Below are 18371 nucleotides of genomic sequence, written 5' to 3'. Positions count from 1 at the left end.
TTCCTCTATGATACAGATTGTGGCGGAACCAGCCTTGACACTGGGCATTGGAGAAGACTGATTGCCAGCCTCCTGACATGTGACTATGGCCCCTGGGATGTATTGCCTGCTCTCCTGTACTGCTGAGGATTGCTACCACAAATAAAAAATACAACATAGCGTAATATTGTTGCAGCCTTATTAATTGCCCAATGGTTCAAGGTTACACTCACAGATTTGTTGTATATAATGAGCCTTCAGGTTGCCACCCCTGTGGATAGGGGGTATATCCTGCTGTTTGTAGTAACGCCATTCTGGAGACCAAGAAGTTCACACTCTCCAAATGGTTGGATGTAGAAAACGGTTAATTTATTGGCATATAGTAAAATAAATACATTTAAAATGGTCCTACGCATTTCGTTCCCTTTTGGAAACTTCCTCAGGGACCAAAATTAAAATACATACAATTTAATACACTACAAAATACTAACAAGTGTATCCATAAGCCTATTGCTTCCCTCCCTTCCCTTCCCTTAAATACAATGAATGGTGGGAGTGCACTGGTGGTGTGGTGGGCGTACTCCCATATTCCTCTTCTATTGGACTCCTCGTCCGTCGGTGAATTACCTCCATAAGTCATCTCAGCTGTTCCAATTATCGATCCGTTTTTTCCGGGGAAACTTTGATGCGTCCCTCCTTAGTGACACATTTCCTGTATGGATGGACGTCTTCTTTCTATGACGCACTTCCGTGCGTTCCACCTGTTCTTTGAATTAAATATGGCCGTGCGTTCCATTTTATTCCGTGATTAAAAGTTATTTTATTGCCATCTGGTGGTCGCCAGAAGTAATGCACTAGTTTTTTACACTTCATGCATATTTGTCAATGATTCCATTACATGCAAGGGAAAAAAACGCCAGAGTTGGTTTAACAGTTCTATCATAAGACTATACATTTAAACTTTGTTCCCACTATATTCAGCAGCAAGCTATTGTCCAATTTGGCTGTTGTACAGCCATTTTAATGTATGAGATGAATAATTTTCATTCTATACTTCTTATTTCTATATTTATTTTCATATTTTTATATATATATAATTTTATGGACCTTGCGTGCTGGTGTATATTTTGGGCATCACATCAAACATATATCACCCTGGTTTCCAAAATAAGGCTGAGTTTATTTTATTCTAATTATTTAGAAAAGGAAAAAAGGGAGAAAAAACTCCTCTTTTTTAAAAAAAATGTTTATTTAAAATTGTTTTTTTGATGTCTCTTTAGAAAATGCTACATATTTATTTTAGTAAAAAATGCACAATGCTAAGGTAGTATCCCTTTAAGGGAGTAACTTACCCAGCAAGCTGGTATGGTGTAATTAAAGAACACTGATATAAAGCATTATCTGCTTAGTTTTAGTTAGAGTAAAGAGGGTACATAAATTCATATAACAATACTGGTGGTTGATGGTGAATATAGGTACAGACAAAACGGAATATGGACCGATAAATGCGGTATAGGGAAATCTTGCATCAACAGTGCTACAAATAAACTTTAATCACTGTTGCATGCAGGGAATACTAGTAAAACTATTGTTGCAGTACAATTGCTGAGTGCAAACTGCTACAATGATCTCCATAAAAATCCGATTGTACACATTTATTCACAGACACAACCCACACAGAGTAGTAGAGGGAAACAGCTTAGTTCATAGAACAAGTATTATTGGTGCCATAGTGAAAGCAGTAGTAGGGAAAAAGTATCATATAGATACAAAAAAGACCCGTAGACAGCAGGCTAGTAATAATCGTAGTAATCTGATAAGAATGCTGCTGCATAGACGGCTGGTCTAGCTAATGCCCTATCTTCTGCTAATAAACACCTTCGTGGGTGTTCTGCACTATAAGGCTACCTGTCTGCTGTGCCTCTATAATATCCCCTCTTAACTAAGGCGACATAGATTTAACAGGTTATAGTAACCGAGAGTGAAAGTGACAGAGAGAGGATTCCCATTCGTGCTTCGTGGTGTGCACCGTGAAGTGCCAGTGAGTGCTCGAGTGTGGTGAATGGGAATCACGCTGAAAACCCGATGCGCGTTTCGGAGTGCTGGACTCCTTCGTCAGGGGCTTAGAATTGCCGCTCGAACTCCCCCCCGGTATTTAAATGTAAAGGGGCCAATCACCTGTGAGGTCCTGATGACGTCAGTGTATTGTGGGCGGAGTTGGAAGCCCGTTTACGTCATCTGACTGACATGATTCTTTTTGGTGATCGGACTGCCCCTCTGTTCCACTTGCTGTACGTGTATGATCCATGTGGAGTGATCTTTAGACGATCGAGTCATATTGCTTAATACAGTTGTTTGTAAGGATCCCTAGGGTATCCCTAAAGTATTCTGAGTAGTGGCAATTATAACCCTACACATTATAAGGATCGTAATATGGCATGTTGTGGAGAAGGGGGGGTAAGAATAAGTAAAGGGATGGCAATGTATATACAAAGGTAAGGGGACTTATGATTACCCCTAAAAATGGTGTATAGAGTGAACCACTATAACTTATGAAGTCCTGTTAAGGACTCGAAAAAAAGGTAACTGGTCGCAATACTAACTAAGATATAGTTAGTGGGCTGATTATTAGTGTTCAAAGATAGTGTGTTACAGAGAGACTTCTAGATAAAAGGAGAGTATGAAAACCCTTCGTTAAGTCCCCTAGGGGACAGGGTTTTAAGGCGATAAATCCAGTAGCACTCACGTCTTCTTAGATGTTGATCCCAATTGCCTTTTCTTTGGCCAGGTTTAACTAGTTCAATGCCAGAGAATTTGAGGACACTGACGTCCCCACTATGGACTGTTTTAACATGTCTGGAAACAGATGTTTCTATATTTCTTGCTGTTTTGACTGAGTTTATATGTTCGAGGATTCGTCTTTTAAAAGGCCTAAAGGTTTTGCCCACGTACATAACGTGACATTGGCAAGTGATTAGATAAACCACTCCTTTGGAGTTACAGTTAAAGAATGAGAGGGGTTTAAAATTTTCAGTGTTGGTACTGTTACTGAAATTTTTTGAATTTGTGCTAATATATCTGCAGGCTTTGCATCTACCACATTTGTAAGTGCCTTTGATCTTTTCAGATAGCCAGGTGTATAGAGTGAACCACTATAACTTATGAAGTCCTGTTAAGGACTCGAAAAAAAGGTAACTGGTCGCAATACTAACTAAGATATAGTTAGTGGGCTGATTATTAGTGTTCAAAGATAGTGTGTTACAGAGAGACTTCTAGATAAAAGGAGAGTATGAAAACCCTTCGTTAAGTCCCCTAGGGGACAGGGTTTTAAGGCGATAAATCCAGTAGCACTCACGTCTTCTTAGATGTTGATCCCAATTGCCTTTTCTTTGGCCAGGTTTAACTAGTTCAATGCCAGAGAATTTGAGGACACTGACGTCCCCACTATGGACTGTTTTAACATGTCTGGAAACAGATGTTTCTATATTTCTTGCTGTTTTGACTGAGTTTATATGTTCGAGGATTCGTCTTTTAAAAGGCCTAAAGGTTTTGCCCACGTACATAACGTGACATTGGCAAGTGATTAGATAAACCACTCCTTTGGAGTTACAGTTAAAGAATGAGAGGGGTTTAAAATTTTCAGTGTTGGTACTGTTACTGAAATTTTTTGAATTTGTGCTAATATATCTGCAGGCTTTGCATCTACCACATTTGTAAGTGCCTTTGATCTTTTCAGATAGCCAATGTGTTGGTGGTTTGTCGGGTTGGAAATGACTGTGTACCAACATATCTTTTAGGTTGCTACCCCTCCTGGCTGTTAAAGGTACGTATGAGGGAAGGGCATCTCTGAGATGAATGTCCTGTTTCAATAGAGGCCAGAAGCGGGTCATAATGGTTTTGACCTGATTCCACCCAGCATCGAAGGTAGCGATGCATCTGAATTGTTTCTGCCCCTCTTCTTTTGATGTTTTAGAGGGGACAGTGTTTTCGTTTAGTAGACTTGTCTGTTCAGTTATTAGGGCCCTATGGTATGCCCTCTTCAGGCATTTATTGGGATATCCTTTCGATCTGAACATTTGGCGTAGTTGTTTGGCTTGTGTTTTAAAATCTTCGATATCCGAGCAGTTCCGTCTTAGACGTAGGTATTGGCCGGTGGGTATCCCCCTTTTTTGCTGGATTGGATGGTGACTTCTCCAATTCAGAAGGCTATTAGTAGCTGTACTTTTTCTGAACAAATCAGTCTTGATAGTGCCTTCTGGTTTGGGAGATACAGTGAGGTCAAGAAAACTTAGTGAGGGGGTGCCAATTTCTGCTGTGAATTTGAGGTTTAGATCGTTTAAATTCAGGCTGTGTGTAAATTGCCTGAATTGGTCCCCTGACCCAGTCCAGATGATTATAATATCATCGATATATCTTTTCCAAAGATGAATATGCTGGGTCAGGGGATTTTTTGGGGGAGATGTAAAAACCACTTGTTCCTCCCACCATCCCAGGTGCAGGTTAGCATATGAGGGCGCACAAGATGTCCCCATAGCAGTTCCCTGCACCTGGTGGTAGTATACCCCATCAAATAGGAAGAAGTTATGAGTTAGAACAAATCTTAAGAGTTCCAAGACAAAGTCGCTGTGTTTGTCTAACAATGTTCCTCTTTTTCTCAGGAAGTGCTCTGTATGTTCAATTCCCAGACCATGGGGTATTGAGCTATACAGAGATTCGACGTCTAAACTGCAGATGATGGAGTTATCTGGCAGTTTAGTTTGGGTCAGGACTGAGAGCGTTTGCTTAGTATCTCTTAGGTAAGAAGGAAGCTTTGTCACCAAAGGCTTCAAGATGTAGTCCAGGTATATGCTGACATTCTGAGTCATATTATCGTTACCTGAAACAATTGGTCTGCCTGTCAGGACCTTCTGCTGTTTGTGGATCTTAGGCAGGCTATAGAAAGTAGAGATGCGAGGGTTGGTGATAGTCATAAAGTTAAATTCGTCCACTGAAATTATTTTATCATCTAAGCTTTGTTGAAGGATACTTTTTAGCTTATTGGCGAATGCTTTTGTGGGATCTTGTTTCAAGATTTTGTAAGTGGTGTGATCCATAAGAATTTGTTTGTTCATTAGAACATATTTGGGGGTGTCCATAATGACAATGTTCCCACCTTTGTCTGAGGGCTTTATAGTTATGGTTTGGTTCTCTTTTAATGCAACAGTGATTAAAGTTTATTTGTAGCACTGTTGATGCAAGATTTCCCTATACCGCATTTATCGGTCCATATTCCGTTTTGTCTGTACCTATATTCACCATCAACCACCAGTATTGTTATATGAATTTATGTACCCTCTTTACTCTAACTAAAACTAAGCAGATAATGCTTTATATCAGTGTTCTTTAATTACACCATACCAGCTTGCTGGGTAAGTTACTCCCTTAAAGGGATACTACCTTAGCATTGTGCATTTTTTTCTATATTTACTACAAAGGGTCCAAGCCCATCTCGGTGGTGCTGGTACCACCCAAATCTGACCTCCTTTCCCTAGCCCTTTGCTCTACTATTGTGGAGCAAAGACAAAGGGAAATCTCGACTTTTCTATTAATTTATTTTATAAGGGTTCAAGACCCACAATTTGATCAGAAGGGAGACTCTCTAATTATCAAACAATCTATGGCGGGATTCCTAGCAAACAAACCAAATGCCACTAACTGGTGCCAGGATGCAGAACTGATCTTTTCAGAGTCTGAATTACAGCCTGATGATCTCAACTATTCTATGACATCAGGCTTTAATTCTCTCACACAATTATACAAACAACAAATAAGGACAAGTTGGGAGATAGCATCCCTGGAAAACTATCTAAAAAAGAACTTAATACCAAGGGGACTGAGAATACCAACAACCCCTAGTTCACATACTGATGAAGAAGAATTCATCAAAGAATGGGAGGAAGCAGCTGGGCAATGCTCAGTACGCTTTATGCAGATCATTTGTAAATTCGAGAACAAGAAATTAGTAGAACTTGAGAAAAAAATAGATAGCGAAGTTGAAAAAATTCAACAACATAAGACTGACCCAGCCTTTGGCCCGAATGAAAATAAACTCCAAACAAACTTAGAAAAATACCAAAGTATAATAAAACAGAGGAAACATTCTAAATTTCTTAGGGACCATAAGGACTTCAAAACTGGCAACGTCTACAAAAGGTTTAATAATAGAAAAAGAAGGATCGATAGCGATCAGGCATCAACATCTGAATACGAATCGAGTAGCTCCGACACTGATACAATAGCAACCCCCTCCACCTCTAGTGAGACCAATAGAGGGATTCTAAAGAGAGGAGTCACTTTTTTAGATCGTCCACAGGGGGAAAATCGCCCCTTTTTGAGACCGAGACCCAAAAAACAGTACACCAGGAAGAATCGCTTCTAAAGGGAAAACAGATTGTCAATCTATCTGAGTATAAACTTACACAATCTGAATTGGACCTTTTAGCTAAAGGCCTATCTTTTATCCCTACACCACGTTTTGACAAATTCACCTGGGTTAAGGATATTCACCTCTTTGCTAGAAAACTTATGTTACATAAGAACTTCCTTTTAGCTGAGGAGAAAAAAGCAAAAAACTTAGGTTTGGAACTTAAAGATTACTACATGACCAAAATCCTAGTAGAACTACTAGAAGAGAACGACAATATGGAGGGACCAAAATACCCTCTGACCAGTCTCAAAAATAAAAGTCGCTATTGTCCAAAGCTAGGAGATTCAAAATATGTAGAAACTTTTGTCGAGTTGGTTTGTGAGGCAATAGAAAAAATCACACCAAATGAAATAACCTATAAACCAAACTCGAACTTAACGGCTTCAGAATACAAAGCCTTAAAGACATTAAAAGAGAACCAAACCATAACTATAAAGCCCTCAGACAAAGGTGGGAACATTGTCATTATGGACACCCCCAAATATGTTCTAATGAACAAACAAATTCTTATGGATCACACCACTTACAAAATCTTGAAACAAGATCCCACAAAAGCATTCGCCAATAAGCTAAAAAGTATCCTTCAACAAAGCTTAGATGATAAAATAATTTCAGTGGACGAATTTAACTTTATGACTATCACCAACCCTCGCATCTCTACTTTCTATAGCCTGCCTAAGATCCACAAACAGCAGAAGGTCCTGACAGGCAGACCAATTGTTTCAGGTAACGATAATATGACTCAGAATGTCAGCATATACCTGGACTACATCTTGAAGCCTTTGGTGACAAAGCTTCCTTCTTACCTAAGAGATACTAAGCAAACGCTCTCAGTCCTGACCCAAACTAAACTGCCAGATAACTCCATCATCTGCAGTTTAGACGTCGAATCTCTGTATAGCTCAATACCCCATGGTCTGGGAATTGAACATACAGAGCACTTCCTGAGAAAAAGAGGAACATTGTTAGACAAACACAGCGACTTTGTCTTGGAACTCTTAAGATTTGTTCTAACTCATAACTTCTTCCTATTTGATGGGGTATACTACCACCAGGTGCAGGGAACTGCTATGGGGACATCTTGTGCGCCCTCATATGCTAACCTGCACCTGGGATGGTGGGAGGAACAAGTGGTTTTTACATCTCCCCCAAAAAATCCCCTGACCCAGCATATTCATCTTTGGAAAAGATATATCGATGATATTATAATCATCTGGACTGGGTCAGGGGACCAATTCAGGCAATTTACACACAGCCTGAATTTAAACGATCTAAACCTCAAATTCACAGCAGAAATTGGCACCCCCTCACTAAGTTTTCTTGACCTCACTGTATCTCCCAAACCAGAAGGCACTATCAAGACTGATTTGTTCAGAAAAAGTACAGCTACTAATAGCCTTCTGAATTGGAGAAGTCACCATCCAATCCAGCAAAAAAGGGGGATACCCACCGGCCAATACCTACGTCTAAGACGGAACTGCTCGGATATCGAAGATTTTAAAACACAAGCCAAACAACTACGCCAAATGTTCAGATCGAAAGGATATCCCAATAAATGCCTGAAGAGGGCATACCATAGGGCCCTAATAACTGAACAGACAAGTCTACTAAACGAAAACACTGTCCCCTCTAAAACATCAAAAGAAGAGGGGCAGAAACAATTCAGATGCATCGCTACCTTCGATGCTGGGTGGAATCAGGTCAAAACCATTATGACCCGCTTCTGGCCTCTATTGAAACAGGACATTCATCTCAGAGATGCCCTTCCCTCATACGTACCTTTAACAGCCAGGAGGGGTAGCAACCTAAAAGATATGTTGGTACACAGTCATTTCCAACCCGACAAACCACCAACACATTGGCTATCTGAAAAGATCAAAGGCACTTACAAATGTGGTAGATGCAAAGCCTGCAGATATATTAGCACAAATTCAAAAAATTTCAGTAACAGTACCAACACTGAAAATTTTAAACCCCTCTCATTCTTTAACTGTAACTCCAAAGGAGTGGTTTATCTAATCACTTGCCAATGTCACGTTATGTACGTGGGCAAAACCTTTAGGCCTTTTAAAAGACGAATCCTCGAACATATAAACTCAGTCAAAACAGCAAGAAATATAGAAACATCTGTTTCCAGACATGTTAAAACAGTCCATAGTGGGGACGTCAGTGTCCTCAAATTCTCTGGCATTGAACTAGTTAAACCTGGCCAAAGAAAAGGCAATTGGGATCAACATCTAAGAAGACGTGAGTGCTACTGGATTTATTGCCTTAAAACCCTGTCCCCTAGGGGACTTAACGAAGGGTTTTCATACTCTCCTTTTATCTAGAAGTCTCTCTGTAACACACTATCTTTGAACACTAATAATCAGCCCACTAACTATATCTTAGTTAGTATTGCGACCAGTTACCTTTTTTTCGAGTCCTTAACAGGACTTCATAAGTTATAGTGGTTCACTCTATACACCATTTTTAGGGGTAATCATAAGTCCCCTTACCTTTGTATATACATTGCCATCCCTTTGCTTATTCTTACCCCCCCTTCTCCACAACATGCCATATTACGATCCTTATAATGTGTAGGGTTATAATTGCCACTACTCAGAATACTTTAGGGATACCCTAGGGATCCTTACAAACAACTGTATTAAGCAATATGACTCGATCGTCTAAAGATCACTCCACATGGATCATACACGTACAGCAAGTGGAACAGAGGGGCAGTCCGATCACCAAAAAGAATCATGTCAGTCAGATGACGTAAACGGGCTTCCAACTCCGCCCACAATACACTGACGTCATCAGGACCTCACAGGTGATTGGCCCCTTTACATTTAAATACCGGGGGGGAGTTCGAGCGGCAATTCTAAGCCCCTGACGAAGGAGTCCAGCACTCCGAAACGCGCATCGGGTTTTCAGCGTGATTCCCATTCACCACACTCGAGCACTCACTGGCACTTCACGGTGCACACCACGAAGCACGAATGGGAATCCTCTCTCTGTCACTTTCACTCTCGGTTACTATAACCTGTTAAATCTATGTCGCCTTAGTTAAGAGGGGATATTATAGAGGCACAGCAGACAGGTAGCCTTATAGTGCAGAACACCCACGAAGGTGTTTATTAGCAGAAGATAGGGCATTAGCTAGACCAGCCGTCTATGCAGCAGCATTCTTATCAGATTACTACGATTATTACTAGCCTGCTGTCTACGGGTCTTTTTTGTATCTATATGATACTTTTTCCCTACTACTGCTTTCACTATGGCACCAATAATACTTGTTCTATGAACTAAGCTGTTTCCCTCTACTACTCTGTGTGGGTTGTGTCTGTGAATAAATGTGTACAATCGGATTTTTATGGAGATCATTGTAGCAGTTTGCACTCAGCAATTGTACTGCAACAATAGTTTTACTAGTATTCCCTGCATGCAACAGTGATTAAAGTTTATTTGTAGCACTGTTGATGCAAGATTTCCCTATACCGCATTTATCGGTCCATATTCCGTTTTGTCTGTACCTATATTCACCATCAACCACCAGTATTGTTATATGAATTTATGTACCCTCTTTACTCTAACTAAAACTAAGCAGATAATGCTTTATATCAGTGTTCTTTAATTACACCATACCAGCTTGCTGGGTAAGTTACTCCCTTAAAGGGATACTACCTTAGCATTGTGCATTTTTTTCTATATTTACTACAAAGGGTCCAAGCCCATCTCGGTGGTGCTGGTACCACCCAAATCTGACCTCCTTTCCCTAGCCCTTTGCTCTACTATTGTGGAGCAAAGACAAAGGGAAATCTCGACTTTTCTATTAATATATTTATTTTAGTGTATAGTTTATTTATATATAGAGAAACTGGACATTTAGAGTCTTGTCATTTTAATTATATTTTATTTTTACCTCAATTAAATCAAATTTCCCAAACAAAAGTTTGCCACTTTGGAAAAAGCTTTTTACTTAAAAAATATATATATTTTAAATTTAAATTTATCCCAATCCCTATATTAATTCAAAAAAACACACCAGATCTATATCAGCATTCAATCCTACGGGTGCAAGGGTTTGTAATTTATGAATCCAGAATGACTCTCTCTGGGCTAATCTTTGCTCTCTATTGCCACCCCTCCAATATGGAGAAACACTCTATTGCTATGCATATCAATTCCTTCAAATTAAATACTGGACATGAGTTACAATGAACTGGTACTGAATGGGACAGTAGTCCTTTTTAATATTATTAATGTGTACCATTACTCTAATTTTGAAAGCTCTTTTCGTACGGCCAATATATTGTTTGCCGCACGGACACTGAAGTAAGTATATTACATGGTCCGTGAGGCAACCAATCTTAGTTTTTATTGGGAAAGTTTCATTGGTTATCTTACTGGCAAAATGTGTACTTTTGCCTAGAGTTATTGTTGAACACGCTTTGCATCTGTTGCATCCTTTAAAGCCCTTTTCTCCATCATTCAACTGATGTTTTTGTTTTATAACATAACTTGGAGCTAGAAAGGTTTTTAGGTTTTTATTTTTTCTAAAAATCAATGTTGGTTTCTTTGGTAGTATCTCCCAGTAGAGGATCCTCTAATAGGATTGGCCAATGTTTTTGTAAGCTTTTTTTAATTTTTAAATGATCTGTATTATATTGGGTAATGAATGCAGTACGAAATTGCTCTCTCTTATCCTTGATTTTCCGATTATCCATTAATAGTTCATCCCTACTTTTCCTTGACATTATTCTAATTTCTTTTCCAATTGAATTTTTATTATAACCCTTTTTGACTAATTTTTCTTTTACGTGTTGTGCCTTTTGTGTAAAATCTTGTAAGTGGGAACAGTTACGTCTCACCCTTGTTAGCTGTCCCTTTGCTATCCCTCTCAACCATGGTTGGTGATGGCAGCTTTTTTGTGTGGACGTAACTGTTCCCATCTGTGGGTTTGAAAAAACATTTTGTCTTTATTTCATCCCCTTCACCAAACAAAGTAATGTCCAAAAAATGTATTTCTTTTTTGTTCCAAACTGGTGAGAATTGTAAATTATACTCATTATGGTTTAAATAGTCTACAAATGAACCAAAAGAGGAATGTGTTCCCCTCCAAATGATCAGAACATCATCAATAAACCTCCGCCATAGGACCAGGTTCGCTACCCAGTCATGACCACACCACACAAAGAGATCTTCCCATCTCCTCATGTAGGTGTTGGCACAACTGGGGGCAAACCTGGTACCCATGGTGGTCCCAGTGGTTTTTAAATAAAAACACCCTTCAAAGAAAAAATAATTGTGCTATAAAATAAACTGAACTGCATCTAGAATAAATGTCTTCATATGATTTGATAGACTCTGATCTCTACTCATAAATAAATTAATCGCCTCCAGTCCTAAACGATGGCTAATCACCGTATATAGTGCTGCCACATCCAGCGTGGCCCAACTATATTCTTCTTGCCATTCTAGATTTTCTACCTCTTGTAAAAATGATTTGGTGTCTTTCGTATATGACAAGGCCTTTTGGGCATAGGGTTGAAGGTATGAGTCAACAAAAGGAGATAGATTAGCCCTTATGGAATCTATCCCACTAATGATTGGCCGTCCTGGTGGGGTATATACATTTTTGTGGATTTTGGGGATAAAATAAAATATTGGAATCGTAGGATGTTAATAAAAATTGAAAATTCTTTTGGGAGATAGTTTCATCAATTCTCGCTATTGTCAGCAATTTTTCCAATTGGGTATTAAATAATGTGGTGGGATCACTATCCAATTTCTTATACGTCTTTATGTCCTTCAAGATATTATTACTTTCCCCCCTTATCTGCTTCTTTGATAACTATATCTTCCCTTTCTTTTAGGGTTTTAAGAGTTTCACTTTCGACCTTTGTTAAATTGTTGTTATGGTGTTTTTATACTCCAATAAGAGGCTCTAGACATTGGGATAGGACTTCCCCAATAGAAATAGAGAAAATTTAACATATGCCCAAGCAGTTAGTGAAAATATAGAAACAAATACAAGAAATACATCTAATGATGGCAATGAGAGAAATTTTATAGGGAGAACAAGAGTCCCCAAAGAGAGATCTATCACCAATTACTTCAAACCCATAGAAGAGACATGGGCACATACAAATCGATTTGCCTCTCAATAGAAACGCCCCAAAAACGTATGAGAACAGAAGAGTATACCCATTCCAACAGAAGGGAATAACCCTCTCCCCACAAGAGGTAGAGAAGGGGAAAACCGTTATCTAACAGTCAAAAGAAACTTTCTTAAGCATCCCATCCTTTGTGAACAAGGAGAAATCCAAGATAAAAGAAAGGATAACTTTAAACCCAAATCCCAATTTTATCCTGTATATAGCCTGTATATATCCTGTATATTTAGAAACCTTTGAAAATATGGTAGATAAAGAATTTAAAAAAGTATCAGGGTTAAACAGACCTTTTTTTGTTTGTTTGTTTTTTAACTATATCATCTGCTTTTTTTTTTCAACTATAGCATCTTATTGGAGTATAATTAGCTCCTCTTTTTTGGCCCTGTTTCCTATTGTCATTCGATTTCTGTTGGTAATCTAACATTTTCTTCCTTGCCCCTCTTTCAGGGGATCTGTAGGGTCTATTTTGATTAAAAAAAAGATTTTTGGGTTTCCTTTTTTGTATAATTTTTTGCCTAGTTGAAAATGTATTGCGTATCTTATCTTCCTTATCTCTTTTGTACTTTTTATTTTTTGTATCTGCAATTTTTTCATCTAGATTTTTTAACTTCTTCTGTATTATTTCCTCCTTTAACTTAAACTCCTCACTTTCTATGTTAGACATATGATTTGTTTCCAATTCCTCTAATTCTCGTTCTATTTTTTCTTTAGATTCTTTGTAGTGTTTCACAATTAACTCCATCAATTGGAAAGAACAGTTGTATAGAATTTCATCTCATTTATTTAGAAATTCCTCATTATCATGACCGAATGCTGGTGTTTTATCAATTCTGAGGCCCCTAGGGATTAAACCTTCTTTTAAATAATTTTCTAGAAATGCAATTTCCCACCATTTCCTTGTTTCTAGGCTTAATATTTTATATTTTTGTTTGAAATATTCATCAAGCCTTCTTAGTGGTTGTGGTTGTTCACCTTCTCAAAACAGGGCCTCAAACTTATGGGTTCTTGCCCTCTGTATTCTCTGCAAATAACTCATGCTTTCAGCCATATAGTTCTATTTAGCACACAATGTGTAGCACAAAATTGGGATACAATACAATGCAGTATAACTTCCACCAGATCACCCGTGGAATAAAAAGTAAACTTAACTTTGGATACTTGCTTCCCTCAAGTTATCTCCCAAATTGGTAACTATGTATGGGATATTATGTAGTACATATAGAATAGGGTTCCAGCTTGTATCACAAAAACACAAATAAAAAATACAACATAGTGTAATATTGTTGCAGCCTTATTAATTGCCCTATGCATTCATGTAACTGTTTCACAATTAATTATCCATTTCTTTTTTTCCTTCACTATGAAGTATTTTAATCTAATTAATATTATTTTTTGAAAGACACATACGGATTTGTAACATTTTAATATGAATTATAATTCCTTTTTTTTTTTTAAGCATTGGAACCTACTTTGTGTATTGGTTTTTAGGATAACCAGTATTCAAAATATAGCAGATGCTATAGTTAAAAAAAAATAAAAAAAAAATAGATGAACCAGTCAGCATGACTCAGGAAAATCCTGTTGGTAAAACAAAATTAGAAACAAAGTTTGCATTTTTAAAAGGAAATTGTCAGACTATAAGAGTCAAATAATTGTAACTAAAATGTATCTGGTAAAAAGTGTCACAATGTTTCGCTTCCTCTTTCCTTAAAAATGTACAACATCTCCATACTTTGAATTAGTTTATTCCCCATGAATGTCCTTCTAGGAAGACTCCAAGCACCAAGCACGCTCTTAGTAAGAGATTTTCTTTTTTTCTTGAACCCATCTAACATTCCTCTATGATACAGATTGTGGCGGAACCAGCCTCGACACTGGGCATTGGAGAAGACTGATTGCCAGCCTCCTGCCATGTGACTATGGCCCTTGGGATGTATTGCCTGCTCTCCTGTACTGCTGAGGATTGCTACCAACTAGGTGGATTTGGCTATGGAGCTTGTGTAGTGCCCTCTGTTGGTCGCAACAGTAATATGCACTACCTGAATAGCAAGACTTTTAATTTGCATATTCGGGTAGATTTGCATATCGCTAATTCTGCATGCAGGAGAGACATTTTGTGTTAATTATGGTCTTCCCCACCCATTTATAAATATGTAATTATGTTATAATAAGTCACTGTATGTTGCCCACTATGATTTGCCTGTTTGTAATTTTATTGAGTTTTCACAGCAATGTTAATGTAATGACCATATGGGCTAGTCCCAAGTAAAATAAAGTTTTAGACAATTGCTATGCTCTGCATATTCCCTTGATTTAATCACTCCTAAGCTTTATATGTGCTTAAAGTGCATGAGCATTATAGTTGTATTAATCTATTAGTTAGTGTTATTAGGATTTGAATACTAAATCTCTACAGTGCATAAAGTGCTAATGTTACTCTAATGAAGAGATGTGGTTAGACAGCATACAATTATGCCGGAAATTATTTCTGGTGGTGATTAAAGTGCCATTATTGGAAGTGAATATATACAAGTGTGGTGGCACTCACCCTTTCAATGAATAAGTAAAAAACTGCCTTGGTGCAATCCCACGCTGGGTATGTAAAGCAAGAAGAAAAGAGATGCACTCTCAGGTCTTTGTAGAAAAAACTCGATATTATTTAATAACAGGTAACATACATCTGATCGACGTTTCGACCTCTTCAGGTTGAGGAAGACCTGAAGAGGTCGAAACGTCGATCAGATGTATGTTACCTGTTATTAAATAATATCAAGTTTTTTCTACAAAGACCTGAGAGTGCATCTCTTTTCTTCTTGCTTTATATATATATATATATATATATATATATATATATATATATGATATATACAATTAATGTGTATATATATAGTGTTCAAGTAGAGATTGTAGCCGTATATATTATAGAAAAATCCAATATGCTTGCACTCCACGTATAAATAAAAAGAATGCCCGGTGCAAATCCAGCAAAATTTGTAGATATCCAGGAAAATGGAATGCACCCTGGTCTTTGATAATGTAAATAAAATAAAACTTTTAATTCATATATAAAATAAAAGAATATAAATCAACATTTCGGCTCACATCAAAGGTCACACTCCACCCAGCTGACCTTTTCTAAATGATTCATAACAAGTAACTTGTTTATTATTTTTGCCATTGAAGGAACATTCCAGTATTAGTAAGAAATACATTTATTTATAATGCTGGAGCATTTACTTGTCAATTTAGATTTAGCTCCCTCCGTTACTATAAAAAAAACAAGTTAGTTACCTCCAATATAGTTATGAGTCTTCACATCAAAGTTCTACTCTACCTCTGGGAGATCCTCACTAGTGAAGATCTCTCAAGCCAATCCAGTACCAAGCCAATCCATAGTGAAGCTTTGGAGTCCAGTACAGGCATGGCTAGGAGAAGCATTATCTTCCACTCAGATTTTGTGAGGAAACACTCCCAGCGGTCTGAGCGTGCAACCTAGGAGATTTATAAAGTTCTAAAGGCTTTTTTTAAAAAGCTTTTATAATGTAAAACAGAGGGGCGCTCTGTTCTGTTCCTTTAGCAACTTAATATTTTAATAAAATTAGTAGCAATTTTATTTAATTATTTTTATAGATTTCGAAAGGCATAGACAATTTACCTGAAATAGCCACAATCACTAATAATGGTACAAGCAATGGGACACATCTGACTTGATATTTGAACTCATCTAATTAATTGTAAAAAATGTTTCTGGATATGGACGTGAAACATGTTTAAAGATTGACCCTTCCCCCCTCTCCCTCCCCCTTCCCCCACTCATAATTTAGATTAGAAATGGTAAGACAAATTGAAACTAATTGGGAAAGTACAAAATGTTTAGAGTTATCCTATTGATTTCCTTTCTAATTTATTCTTATTTGGCAATTTTCCCATAGTCGCATCTGCTTTGCCTTGATAAATCTCACCTTGTTACTTGTATTGCAATGAATTCTAAAACTGTATTTCAGGGAAACCCCTTTTTGGCTTGATGACTATAATCGTGCAGACACCTCCATACCTCCTACAGTTTACAAGAACTGTAAACTACAGGTGGAAAAAGAAATGAAAGAAAGAAAGATAGAAAGAAAGATTATAAGCATTCTCAGTAAATATTTATTTAGCATGACCTCTTTAAATCCTATAAAAAAAAATGAAAAATACAAAAAAGAACTGACTTGTACTATCCTATTGGCGTTACTACGAGCTAGCATTAACCCCTTAAATATCAGACTAGCATCGTTCTGTCTTAAACACATGGTACGTTAACATAACATGGAAAAACGACTCAGAATTCTAGAGATTACTCAGTTCTTTTTTTATCTGGACGAAGATTCTTTAGAACTGATTTCAAAATCATCAGAGAACTGAAAAAAAGACTCACATGTAGCTTGATTCGCGACACTAAATACGATGAGAATAAGTCCAAGACGCAGGATATGTCGACAACACATGTCCAAATGATTCTCCTTTATGCAGTATTTTGGTTTACAGTGTGAAACATGGAGCTTGATGCGATCATGGCAAGTCTGTAGAAGCGTTCTTCCAAACAGATGACTTTTCTGTATTACAAAAGACACGCAGTGGTACCCTGCTCCGAATAGATTAGATGTAGTGAATGGAAGGTTCCTATTTTTGAACTTCATGAGTCGTTTTAGATTTCCTGCTCACATGTCATAAGATCATATGAAGGAAACACATTCTTCGGTTCTAGTTACTATGTTGTCACAAGTTTGCATATTATCTACTGACTAAGGAAGCTTAGTTACCAGACAAATTTGTTTATTCTTCCAAAGATTCCATAATCGTCATTTCAGTCTAAGTAGAATTAAAAATAGACACCTTTCTTTAAAGTAACACACATATTGTGCATATTTTGTTAACTAACACTTAAAGATTTGTTTTTCTTTTCATTTAATACATTTCTCAAATTTCACTCCAACTGTAAATTCAAAGACACCATAAAGACTTTGAGAAAAGAGATCATAGATGCAATACTGAAGTACTTCATGGGTCCGGAGCATTCCTTTCAGTACGGGGACTGCAAAGGGGATGCAGGGAAACAGAACTTGTGTGGCTGACTATAAAATAATAATAGCTGACTTTGCACATTGTATAAATGCTCTTGCTGTTTCTAACTTTCTAACAATGTGACATATCCCCTTTCTGCTACACTCACTACATCCACCTCTTTCTCAGCCCCAGGCTACATACTGCTAGTAAGCTTCTGCCTGCTAGTAAGAAGGGAAGGAGAGGAATGCTCAAGTGAGTGAAGACAAGAAGATCCAGGTTGTTTGATAAGTGAGAGAGGAGACAAGCGCTATAGGGCTTGTAAAATGGACAGAGAGGCGTGTTTGACAGATAAAAGTAAGAATTACCATAGGGTATGTGGATTCTTATAGGTACATCTTATGAGTTTATCTTTGGTGTCACTACCAGATAAAGGACACTTGGGAGGTTTGACTATTTTAGTGTTTTCTATTTATGATATTCTTTAATTATTTAACCCCTTAAGAACAGAGCTTCAGAAGCTTGTCTTTCACTTAATGACAACGGCATTTTTTGAATTTTTTGCTGTTTGCGTTCAACTGCAATTTGCATTTTACTAATTTACTACACCAACGCATATTATATACCGTTTTTTAAAGGACAGAAAGGGCTTTAATTTGATGTAACATATATATACATAAGTGCTTATTTATTATGATAAAATACAGAAAAATGCAAACAAA

The 18371-nt window shown here is 37.5% G+C and overlaps 1 protein-coding gene across 2 annotated transcripts in view; it reads right to left on the bottom strand.

Annotated features, from left to right (window-relative positions):
- The window catches only part of LOC134586587 (cell surface glycoprotein CD200 receptor 2-like), a 33707-nt gene extending 16483 nt beyond the window's left edge, over positions 1-17224 (bottom strand). For both annotated transcript variants that reach the window (XM_063442196.1, XM_063442205.1), the window contains exon 1: positions 17024-17224. In XM_063442196.1, coding sequence (XP_063298266.1) covers positions 17024-17093 — 70 coding nt within the window. In that variant the 5' untranslated portion in view covers positions 17094-17224. The remainder of the gene's footprint in view (positions 1-17023) is intronic.
- Positions 17225-18371: the final 1147 nt, after the last annotated feature.

This window comes from Pelobates fuscus, chromosome 1, assembly GCF_036172605.1.
Source record: "Pelobates fuscus isolate aPelFus1 chromosome 1, aPelFus1.pri, whole genome shotgun sequence".
NCBI lineage: Eukaryota > Metazoa > Chordata > Amphibia > Anura > Pelobatidae > Pelobates > Pelobates fuscus.
This window is presented reverse-complemented; position numbering and strand designations above follow the sequence as displayed.